Source organism: Ursus americanus, chromosome 19 (genome assembly GCF_024610735.1).
Source record: "Ursus americanus isolate L20-20 chromosome 19, mUrsAme1.1.p, whole genome shotgun sequence".
In the NCBI taxonomy this organism is placed as follows: domain Eukaryota; kingdom Metazoa; phylum Chordata; class Mammalia; order Carnivora; family Ursidae; genus Ursus; species Ursus americanus.
The window spans coordinates 51,107,659-51,120,369 of record NC_142145.1 but is presented as its reverse complement, the minus strand read 5'-3'; the positions used below and the strand labels follow the sequence as shown (position 1 = coordinate 51,120,369).

General features: G+C 45.8%; 1 protein-coding gene across 1 annotated transcript in view; it reads left to right on the top strand.

Annotated features, from left to right (window-relative positions):
• Positions 1-12,711, top strand: part of DLGAP1 (DLG associated protein 1) — a 793,827-nt gene that overhangs the window by 720,741 nt on the left and 60,375 nt on the right. The window contains exon 9 of the mRNA XM_045781889.2: positions 10,308-10,681. Within this exon, the coding sequence (XP_045637845.1) occupies positions 10,308-10,681 (374 nt within the window). The remainder of the gene's footprint in view (positions 1-10,307; positions 10,682-12,711) is intronic.

Here is a 12,711-nt window from a genome sequence, read left to right as displayed (position 1 = left end):
CAGGAGGTAAAGCCTGGCTCTCAGATATCCATCTCGTGCAAGCAGAGAAGAGCAGAATAATAAGAGGGCAAAGAAAGGCAGATGCACAGGAAAAGGGCAGTTAGCATCACGGGCCCCTCATGCGGCCATTTGCCAAGGGCCCATGGGTAAAGCCAAGCAGAGGATGGAGGAAGTGAGGTGAATAATCCATAGGACCAGTTGCTTTCAGGTGGTATTAGGTTGGGCTTTCCTGCATACTAGCTCATGGCGCAAGTTGGCCGATCACAGTTGTACTCGGCCAGCCCTTGGCCAATGCCAAACAGAAGTGGCCATCAGTGACAGGAGATTTGATTGTCACAGAGAATGGCTTTGCTGAGTATTCATTTCACTTCTACCCCGGTGACCCCCCTTTCCTGATTAGTAGTCCTTTTTTCTTTTTCTCCAGGAAATGTCTTCTCATCCCTGTTCATTACTACTTAACTCCCACGTGCCACGCACGTTCCAAACACTGTGGTCATCATGAATAGAATGGACAGCGATGCCTGACCTGGTGGTTCTTACGTCCTTAACTAAATTCCTTTCTCAGAATTCCTAGTCAAGAAAAAAAAAGAAGTCACCTACAGAGAGTATAGGAAAGTATCGTTGTGAAGTGACATGTGACAAGAAATGAAAGCTAGCTGATGAGAAGCTTCAAAGAAAAATTTCCTTCCCCACTCCTGGCACGATCCTTACCCCGGGCCTTGTAGGCTGCTGTCCTACAAGACCCAGTCTGCATTAACCTGAGGAGTTGGTAGACCAACTGCCCAGACAGGAAACCTTATATAATTTGGTAACCCTGACCTTGGGCCCTGAATGTTCCCCTCCTGTAAACAATCCATTCAATCCAGGAAAACCTGCAGACTGGCTGGGACAAATTTTGAAAAACACACGTACTCTTACAAACGTTGAAAAAAAAATCCCTAAGTCCTACAGGAAGTGACATATCTGACTCAATGGTAGAAATCACTTCATAAAGTGATGGAACAAATGGAAATTTAATCCTAACAGATGAAACTGCCAGGGCAGTCACTTTACATGAATGACTCAACAGCACCTGTTGGAAAGACCGGGAAAATGAGCCGTGAAATCCTGATCACATTCCCTTCTGGAAGCAATGGCCCTGCCTTGCAAATTAGTAAGCCCAGTGTTCTCAACATCCTGACTTGAATATTTGTGCCCAGTTCTTAAGAAGGCTATGACTCACCGTGGCTACTGGTCAAATGATTCTTACTCAGAGTTGTGGGCTTTTAATCTTTAGTATTAAACGGTCTAGGCAAATACTAGCCAAATGTCTGTCTACTTTCAAGATGTTCCTTTGAAATGATTGATTTCAGGCAACAACTGGTTTTCCATATGGTAACCCTCAATTTCTAATATTATTTAACTTGCTGCCAAGCTTCATTACAAGTCCACAATAGAAGTTTCAGACCTCAGTCCCTGGACCTGGGCCTTCTAAAATGACTTTCCTCCAAACATCATTTAACTTCCTTTAATTTAGTTAATTAATGGAACTTTCTGAAGAGCACAGTTACTTTGATCTAAACCTCTTGCTTAGTTTCCAGTTAACATTTCCAGAGAAGGAGAAAGAACGATGCCCTCGCAACCAGCCGGAGCTATCAGCAGCTCACAACTGTAGCCTTCCCTCCAAATCAGAGACATGAGAAGGGGGAGTACCTGCGAGAAAAAAGACTGGTTAAAAACAGTGCCCTTGGCATTTCTGTGAGTGTTTGCCCCACACAGAGATAAAAGCTAAACTGGTACTGCAGGCCCTACTCTCTGCGAAGCTGGGCCTGCAGTCTGGGAATCCTGAATAATCCTTGCAAGTAGGGGAACTGGAAGCCAGAGAGGTGAATCAGAAATGCTCCTGCCCAAAAGAAAGGTTTCTGCATACAACTTACAAAATTACATAAAAATTAAAAATGGAAAATGCAAGTCCCATCCAGCAAGAATCCTCAGTTTCTTGGCTATTCAACCTTGCTGCCATCTACCTAACCAAAGGGCTACAGCACTTCTTGCTTTTCAACTTACCTTCTCCCGGATAAAAAACGTTAACCCTAGCACAACTTCAGCCCAGAGATCTTCTGCTGCAGCTAGGGTAACATTTTCGTTAAAGCGTAAGTTAAAAAGCAAGACATTCTGAATCTTGGCTAGCGCTCTAGATGTTTTTTTGGCAGACAAGTCTAGCAAAGATGTCCACCCCTTGCGGTAGCGTGACTTACCTGGGAGCCGAGCCGCGGATTTCGGGGTACCTCGGTGTTCCCATCTTAGCCACAAGGCGGCACTCGAGAGCAGCGCTGCCCGCAGCAGTACCTTTTTCTCGGCTTCTTGGCTGGGGGGTGGGGGCGGGGTATGGAGGTGGTGGGGGGAGATGCAGCTGGCTTAAAAAAAAAAATCCATTTGTTCTCTGAAATGATGCCACTTGCCATTTTATAAAGCAAAGGTTGCCACGTTACCTGTTGCCAGGTTCCTGGGAGGGCCTGGGGAGAATGTGGGCGAGAAAGGTACAGCACGAAGCCCTCCAGCTTGGTGCCTTTCAAGCTCTTTGGACGGGGCTGGCGCGGACATTTGGAGAGCAGCTGCCGTGGATTGCCTGAGCATTGTTTGGTTGTAGTTCTAACAGAGGAGTGGCTCCTGTTACATCATTTCCAGGCATGAAGTGCCTGGGGCGCTTTTTTTTTTTTTTTCCCCTCTTTTTTAATGACTAACTCTGACCCTCCCTCCCTGGATTTCGGTACAGTACCGGCACTGTGCGCCACGGCCTCACCTCAGGAAGCCCAAGTTTTGTAGCAACTTGTTAAAGCAACTTGGGTGCCTCTTAGAAAAGAAAAACAAGTTGTGCGCCCGAAACAAACCTTCCCGTTCTTCGCTCGGAGAACAATGTCGTGTTTGATTAGCAGCGGAGCCGGCGGCCCCCAGATCTGCTCTCCCGCAAGCGCCGGGCTGCTATCAGATGAATAGATCTCCCGGCCAGACATGCCGAGGCTCGGGGCATTTGTCTGGCATTAGGAAGTGTCTGGAATACTAGCAACTACCAACTGGCAGGTCTTATGACTAAAGAGTTATTACACCACCCCTCCCTCTCTGTCCACATTCCCTGCCCTTCCCCGACACGCTCACACAAGCGTGCTTTTTTCTACTCCGACGGAGGAAAGGTTACCTCGTCTCTGTGGTTTCCGTGGAGGACGGCTTTGGTGGAAACCGTTCTCATGGCCACGTCCCTGGAGCCAACACTAACCGGGAGAGAAGGCGAGAAGCCGGGTCCGTCGCCCAGGAGCCCGAGTCCTTACCCCACCGCCCTCCCGGCCCCGCCTGTCACCGTGGGGCCGGCTCTGCACGGACCACTGACCACCACACTTTGGGTGGCCTGGAGATGCTCAGCTGTAAATATTTTGAAACAAGGGAGCGATTTTTCTATGTGTATTTTGTTTTATGGAGTTCCTCCCTTTTTTTTCCCCTTCAGTATTTTTATTTTTATTTTATTTTATTTTGAGAGAGCGCGGGCGCCATGGAGTGTTTGGGGGCGTGGGGGGGGGCGGGCAGAGGGGGAGAGAGGATCTTAAGCAGGCTCCACGCCCAGGGCAGAGCCTGACTTTTGCGGTATTTTTAAAGATGCAGCTGGTGCACCCCTTGTTGACCACTCCAAATTTGTTCATTCTCCATGCCTTTTTGACAGGTTCCTGCAGGGTGCAAAGTACAGTGTTGGGGGCCGTTTGGGGGCATTTTCTCATGGGAAGCATCACGCTTTACTGGACAAAGGTATTTAATCAAAGGTTTAATGGACAGATGAATAGAAGTGGTTTAGGGGCAGGAAGAGAGCTGGGGTTGAGGCCTCCCAGTTACTCTAACTCCACTACTTAGTAGCAGTGTAAGAGACCTCAGTTACCGGCTGTGAGCCTTAGTCTTACCGTCAAACAAATGGGGATAGCAAGCGCTTCCTCTGTCATTAAACCATGTCTATTAAATTCTTAGCACCGTGTGTTATAGAGTAAGGACTCACTCTCTGGTGATTTGGTTGATCTAATGGCACCTTGAGAGTCTGAACTAAAGGGGCACCGAACTGGCTCAGTTGGTGGAGCACATCACTCTTGATCCCTGGGGTCCTGAGTTCAAGCCTCATGTTGGAGGTAGAGCGTCAAAAAAAAAAAAAAAGGTTGAACTAATGCTACATCTTACCGTCTTTGTTTTCACCTGGTCTGGGCACTTGGTGGGGGAGGAGTCCAGCAGGTTTAGCGAATCACCGCAGCGAGCTCGACCTACCATTCATTGTCAGTTCAGCACTTCTGGGCCTCCTTGACGCGAAGCAGCAGCAGCAAATTTCTCTTATTAGCAGCTCTGCCCTTGTCTGTGCCAAAATGCATTCCCAGGATGCCAGAACATTGGTCATTGCTAGCAAACATCCGTGTTGGTAACACTTCCTTACCTCCTCTGTTGGCTTCCTTCAGCTTTTTCACTTCACTCTCAATGGGTCTCTACTTCTCAAATTCTTTTCTAGCTTTTATTAATATTCACAATTCACTAGAGAATTATTCTTAGTGCCTCTCTGAGCTCTTACCTTGGTGGTTTCCCACGGTGCCTTATACAGAACTAGTCCATGCCAACCTCAGCCCAAGAGCCTTCAAAATCATTGGGAATTCTTCTGTCTTCCTTCTCTTGCAAACTAAACATCCTCTCTCCTTAATCCTCCCTTTGTAAGATATGGCTTCTCCTTCCTTGGAGCACTCTGCAATGTCCCCTTAAAGAGAAGAGCCCGGAATGAAATGCTGCATCACAATCCTGCCGTTGTTCTAGATATCACACTTGTACTCAGACACACCCTCTTAGAAATAGGCAGCTTACCTGATGTTAAAACCACAAGCCCGTATGTGTGCACTGGTCCCTTTATGTCTAAGTTTACATCCTTTCACATTTCTTTTTTTCTTTTGGCCTCTTCACATCCTTTTGCTTTCTAGAATTGCCTGTAGTTTCAAGTTACCTCCGTCATATGTTCCTAATCCCACACATACTACCTCTGCCCAGCCCGCTGGGTTTGCAAACGTTTCCCGTCAGTGCTTCTCAAACTCACTCTGGGGATGGACTAGTTTGTTTGTTTGGCGTCCAATCTGTTGCAGATCAATATTTTGGTAAAAATGCAATAAAATGAATCACTGGATAAAGGAAATTTTAAAAAATGAGGCACCCGAAACCAAGCCCCAGTCTTCTTGTTAGATTCAATCAACGGAATAGTCTGTAGAAATGCTGTAAAAGTTTCTAGAAGTGTACTCCTCAATTTTCAAGGCATATCTCACTATACGTTCATCAAATAGTTTGTGACTCGACACCTGTCTGTGGACCCCACTTTGACCAGTGCCATGCTATGTGCACAGGTGTGCTGGAAATGCCTAACAACTGGCTCTCTGAGGCAGGGATAGTATTTCCCAATTTCCATTGTGTAAACATTGACACCAAGGTCAGTTTCATGCTATCAATGAAATGTCACTAAACAGAGACTTGGGAAGAGATTTGCACAATTATCTAGCAAGCTAATAAGAGGCAGTTCCAGCATGTTGACCCCAGTTGATTTTTTTTTTTTTAAGATTTTATTTATTTATTCGACAGAGATAGAGACAGCCAGCGAGAGAGGGAACACAAGCAGGGGGAGTGAGAGAGGAAGAAGCAGGCTCATAGCGGAGGAGCCTGATGTGGGGCTCGATCCCATAACGCCGGGATCACGCCCTGAGCCGAAGGCAGACGCTTAACCACTGTGCCACCCAGGCGCCCCCCCAGTTGATTTTTTTTAATCTTCTTCTGAGGGCTTGTTAAGCTGTTGTTGGCTGGACCAAATCACCCAAATCAAGAGACCTTTGCCCTCAACAGAAACTAGACAGTGGGCTGAGGCGGGCCTTCTCTCTCTGGTGGTCTTCCGCTCAGTAAGAGCCGACCATCTTATACAACTCAGCAAATTCAACGTTGACCATGACTTCCGCGTACAAGCCAGCCACTGCCAAACGCAGATCTAATCACAACTTGCTTTGTGGTTAATAACGTCTGAGGATAACTTGTTTACATCAAAAAGGTGTTGTCTGACTGCTGTACGACTCTATGTATATGCATATTTTGGAATTCTTTTGTTGTCCTTCTGTAGTTCTTATGGGCTTGTTGTATTTGAAAGTGTTTCTAAAAAGTAACAAGGAAGTGCTAAATAATTCCCCAATGGAGTTTTATGGTATATGACACATTAGCTTAGCCCTTCAGAAGGTATTTTTTTAAAGATTTATTGATTTGTTTGTTTATTTTAAAGAGAGAGCACCAGTTCAAGCAGGGGGAGAAGTAGAGGGAGAGGGACAAGCAGACTCCACGCTGAGCTCAGTCGGATGCTGAACCGACTGAGCCACCCGGGCGCCCCAGCCAGAACGTCTTATTAAGAAGATACAACACGTGGGGTTGAGCCTACATCTATTTTGTGGCCGCCTGACACGTGTGCTCTTGATCACAGAAGATAACCAGAGTGATAAGAAAGTCTAGATTTCTTTTTTTTCCAGAAAACCTTCACCACTACAGACAAAAATAATTCCTGGCACAGGCCTTCCTGAGGCTTTCAACACTAGCATTATCTTTCCAAGCAGATAGAGACAATATTGAATCCTCGGCTAGAAGCTGAAATAGGATAGGAGTTTGTTCTCTCTCTCTCTCTCTCTCTCTCTCTCTCTCTTTTTTTTTTTTACTACTTCTTCTTCTTCTTTTCCTCCTCCCCTCCCCCGCTTCTTCAATTTCTTAACTCAATGTAAAAGCCGGTCTCTGGGCTCTGGGCTCTGCAGTACCCTCTGAGTGAAAGCTATGTCATCAAAATGTGTCACTTTGCTCTTGCTGCCTCTTCTTATAAAAAGGAGTCCTTTCACCGACTTTGAGCTGGGTAGTAAGCCATGGGGATCCAAATAAGGAAAAAAAATCAGTTTATTTGAAATGAACAAATAAATACATCAGGCAAAGGAAAGCAGTAATACTGGTGAAAGCACCGTATCTTTTCTAAGTTCCAACCGAACAAGAGGAGCACTCGTATTTTGTAATCCCTGTTTTGAGAATGTTTCTCTCAAACACGAGCAGCGTTTCACTTACGGTATATGAGCCGCTTATTTTCTGTCTTGACCAGATATGATTTATTTACTTGTGTTTCATCTTCTTGAACCTCATTCTACTGCACCCCTCTTGGCACTCAGACTCCAGTGGATTGTAAATTATTCACGGTGCTGAATCATGAGAGTAGAATTAGGCGGGGCAAAAAAAATCTTAGGAGAGAAGAAAGCAAAACCAGGGAAGAGTGATGCTGGGAAAAATTGGGAATTTGGTTGTATGAGTTTCTGGAGCAGTCTCGAATGCGGAAAGAATTGGGGCATGAGAAGGAAGGGGGTTGTGGGAAGTGTGAGTTGTCTGGGTCTCCCTTCTTCTCTGGCAGAGGGCATTCTTAAAGATTGGAATTCCTTCTCAATTTCTGTTTGATAATTGATGGGTGGTGCTTCTTTGAGTGTAACTACGGTAACTGTGGCAGATTTGTGCCAAGCCCCGCACTGCAGTGAGATCTCATAAGGAAGCCCCGCAAATTTAACACCATACATAGCACATGATTCCTGTCTTCTGTTCAGCTCCCTTCTTCGAGGTAAGGCAATCTCAAATTCTTACATCCTTTGGGCATTGGGGCGGCCTATCAGGAAAGCCATGTCCCCAGGATCCTTCCCACCTGATCTAACCCTAGTGGATTTCTAGCATTTCTGCTGCTGTCCTGCCAGTCCCCATTGATCAAAGGACGCAGAGTTACCCCTATTGATCCAGGAGGGGAGCTGACAACAGCCACCAGATGGCACCAAATTGCAGTTGGCCCCGGGGAGTGTCCCCAAACCCCATCATTACACTGGAAATAATGTGGCACCCTCCTTTCTATATGCCCCATATCACACATCACATCATGGCAAAATTTCTACTGTAAATCACAGCAAATGAAACAATACTCCATTTGGCTGCACTGTACAGTTTTGATTCTCCACACCGCAAGAGGCAACGGGGTAACTAACAACAAGCCATAAACAACCCCCAAAGATCAGACATTTCTTTGTTATATGTGGCATTTCATTTCTTTGGAATACAACGGGACCGCACCTCCTGAGCCTCCGTTTTCAACAAAATAATGAGTTCACACTGTAATGACTTGTTTTAAGAGAAGTAATAAAATGATCGGGTTTCACTAGATTGAAGAGATTGAGCCTATCCTACTTATGGTCACTCCCCCTCCCATCCAGTCTGGTCTTCCAACGAATAACTGAGACTGAGCCCCATCCTGAGCAGGGGTACCCTGCAAACCTCCCCGGGGAGCAGAAGGTAGCCCCACAGCAGGTAGGGTGTGTGACACTGAACTGAACTGGGGGAGGTGAACAAGCCGCAGTGTGTTTGCATCACCTAGCCCGAGGCTTCACTGGAGCCTAGTGGGAGAACCTGAGAACCTGAAACCCGTGGGGCTCTGCTTCTGGTTCTGCCCCTTGCAGGCCGGCCCTGGGAGCCTTCACCGGTTGCATGACCTCAGAGGCAACTTAGCTGAAAACTGTAGATGCTGGGCTGGGAATTACTGAGCTCTGTTCAAATTAAAGGATGTATTTAGTCCATGCACTAAGTTCAGGTGGAAGGTTTTCCCCGGGGGGAGCCTCTAGCAGGCATTCATCCCGGTGGCTACATTTATATTGGTTACGTTACCCCCCCCCCCGCCCCCAGCACATGTATGTTCCATCAGGTAATCCTTAGGAAATAGCAAAATATTTCTGTCCGTATCTCTTTTACGGTTAAGGAAATTACTCCAAATCACAAGCCAGTGGAACCACAGCACAGCGTAATAGGATCCTTCTGTTTATTGTTCCTTATAGGACACTTCCTTTGAGTGGTCTCAGGAAATATCCTACATTTTAGAGCAAGCATTTCATTTAGTGAGATGGCCCAAGTGGCAGCTCGAACGAGAGCTGGGGTGGTGTGGTCAGGAGTAGCCGATTTGGTGTAACAGTGTCCACCTGCTGGGAGTGGGAAAGGCATGGGGGGATGCGACAGAAACACAACAGTTTGAGCCATTTTTTAAGAGGACTTAACAAAAGTCTTTAGAAAGCTGGCTCAGGAATCGTTCTTTTCCGTCAGGGAGTTCACTTGAAAACTTAATTATTCTTTGGGATCTGTATTGTGTACATCACGCTCCACAAATGGGAAGCTGAAAACCAGTGTGCAAAGCTTCTTCATATAACCTCAGAGTTCTGAGCAGGAAGTTGGAGAGAAGAGCAAAGGCTAGTTCAGCCAGAGCCTCAGGGAGGATCTTGACTACACTGTACCGGTCCAGAAAGGACACCTTTCTGCACAGACCCAGGCCCCCGAGTGGATTAAGTTGCCTTGAAGAAGAGCATTTTAGGGAGTAGGCTCGTACAAGCCACCCCCGCCCCCCACAGATTAAGAAACGAGGGAGACTACACTAGGATACTTTAGTGCAGTGTATTCCCTCTTAGAGGACATTTCTGCTCAGCAATAACAACAACAAAATTCAGAACAGAAGTTTATATAGTGAGCATCTATCCAGAGGAAGGAAGGAAGGAAGGAAGGAAGGAAGGAAGGAAGGAAGGAAGGAAGGAAGGAAGGAAGGAAGGAAGGAAGGAAGGAAAGGAGGAAGGAGGAAAGGGGCTGTGTGGGGGAGCGACAAAGACAGGAAGGGAGAGAGGGAGGGATAGGAGGGAGGAAGAAGGAAAGGAAGAAACCGAGCCCAGGGAGCTGGGACAGCTCTGTGGGCCTTGCCCATCCCTGGCCACTTCCCACTGTGGTTAGGATCAGACCACACTTGCTCACAAGCTCTTTGCTTTCTTTCCACCACTGCAATCTTCTCCAGTGAGTTACCTTGTTTACCATGAGCTATATTTTGTATTTTCCTGAGCAGGCAGAGACTACCCTGGGCTTATCTATATGTATATGCATTCTCTCTCAGGGTGTACTGTTGCCTGGGAAGATTTCTACAGACGGCTCTCTTACGTTGATTCATCTTAACTTCCATTTCAGAAGCGTCCATCTTAGGGGTGGTGTTTTCCAGTCTTTTTCCCCTCAGTCTTGTGGGAGCATCACCTCATAGGAGGCTCAACTATCCCCCCGAAGCAGGGATCTCACTTACTCTATCAATGGACTTGTTTTCATGCTCAATGTCTTTGTGTGTTTCATGTGCCCTGATTTCCAGTGGATGTTAGTTACGATACAGAAATTAAAACCCACACAGAAATCACAGTGTCTCTGTTTTCACTGTCTTCCAGTGTCATCTTGCATTACAACATATAAGAAGACACCACCTCCAGTCCCACCCAGAACTACCACGAAACCTTTCATTTCTATCACAGCCCAGAGTAGCACAGAGTCTGCCCAGGATGCCTACATGGATGGACAGGGCCAGCGAGGAGATATTATCAGCCAGTCGGGACTGAGCAACTCCACAGAGAGCCTGGACAGTATGAAGGCTCTGACAGCCGCCATCGAAGCTGCAAATGCCCAGATCCACGGCCCTGCGAGTCAACACATGAGCAGCAACCCTGCCACGGTCACTACCACGACCACCATAGCCACTGTCACAACAGAGGACAGGAAGAAGGATCACTTTAAGAAAAATCGATGTCTCTCTATTGGGATACAGGTAACAGCCTCCCTTTCTGTCCTTTAAAATAGGGACCCCAAAACTCAAGAAATGTAGCACTTTTATTTTTCCAGAAGATTTGCCCTCTGGCATTTTGGGTGATAGGGCCATGAGTGGGACCGGATTTTCAAATGATTGGCTCTGGAATTCCTACATTGTTGAATGTGACTTTAAAAATTATGAAGATAATGTCTCTAGGCATTATTAGAGGCTGTTATTTTTGTCTTCTAAGTTGAATGTGTGACTCAAAGCATGAGGATAGCTAAACAAACGTGAACACAGTCACACACAAAGTGCCCTCAACTCCTGATGCACATTTTGATTCTCAAAAAAGGAGTGGACATCCAAGAATAACCAGGGTTACTGGGTTGTGTTATAGTATGTTCGGCACTATTGAGTAACCATCTGAGAACAAAAATGTGAATCACTTCTCATACACGTGGGAGGGAGGGAGAGAGCAAGACCAAAGTGACTGGTAGTGTAGAAAGCAATCACTCACATCGCAGCTTCATGAGCAAAGAATGTGCAGTAGTTTCAGCATAATTGTTGGTTATTTAATCATGCATTTCAAAAATGGTAGATAATTCAGCAGGCTTCTCAGTTCAGGCCAGTGTTTTCTGCTGCTCAAAGATAAGATCAAACTGATTCTTGTTTTTCACATCTGTTCAGCTTGGCTTACCCTGCTAGAAATTTCCCTCTCTCAATGGAGAAGAGTCATGCCTTTCTCCCTTTCTTGTTGTGCCATATCATGCAGGTGCCCTTTGAATAATAACTTCCTGACGTGGCGGCCAATAAATCTATTCACAATGAACCAACTCTATGGCACATCTAAAAGCCAGGCGTGGGGTAGGATTTCACAACGGTGATGTACTTTCACAGTGCATTCTGCACTGAGCACTTGTAAAGGGCAATTAAATTTTGTCTAGTAGCAATGAGTCAAATGGGTTTTTTTACTATATATAACCTGCAGGTTACCATAGCACAAGCTGTCAAGTTTCCTAAAAGAACCTGTGGCTTCGGTGCCTGGTACTAGAAGACACAGCAGGAGGCGCGTGCGCAAAGCCAGCCTCCATCCCCATGCCCACTCCCACCTCCCCCTAGAAGCTGACTGTTCTCCCAACTGCCCAAGGGATTTGGAGGAGTAGGGAAGAGCAGAGGCAGGTCCTCCGTGCTGTCCTGGGTGAATGACGCCATCTTCCTGAGCCTGTTTCCGTAACTATCCCTCACAGGATTATTTTGAGGATTGGGTTTACAAATTCCTGCTTCCTATGGGAATACAGAATTTCAATTTGGGATGAGAAAATTCTAGATGTGAATGATGGTGATGGTAGAACAACACTGTGAACTATACACTTAGAAGGGGTTAAGATGAAGAATGTTATGATATGTATATTTTACCCATGATAAAAAAAAAATCTACCTTCCTTATCTGGCACATAGCTGGCATGAAGCCATGTTAGTTTTCTTCTACTTCCTTGATGTTCAGTTAAGTTTTTTCTTTATGTTACATTATTTTTTAATAGATAATATATTCCTCTGGCTCAAAATTCAGAAGTTGTACAAAGGCGTTCAGTGGGTGCCTGGGTGGCTCAGTCGTTAAGCGTCTGCCTTTGGCTCGGGGCACAATCACAGGGTCCTGGGATCGAGCCCCACATCAGGATCCTCTGCTAGGAGCCTGCTTCTTCCTCTCCCACTCCCCCTGCTTATGTTCCCTCTCTCGCTGGCTGTCTCTCTCTGTCAAATAAATAAATAAAATCTTAAAAAAAAAAAAAAGGCATTCAGTAACTAATGTCCCTCCCATTCTTATTTAATAGCCCATCGGTTCTCCTTGCCAGAGGAAATTAATATAACCAACATTTGCATCTCCATACAGAGATACTTTGTGCATATTCAAGCAAATATGTTTTTTAATTTATTCCCCTTTTTTCACCCAGATGTTAGCATATACCTCACACTATTCTATATCTTGCCTTTTGCACTTAATAATAGCATATTTTAAAGATAGTTGTTTGTCAGTCTTACTGTTTATT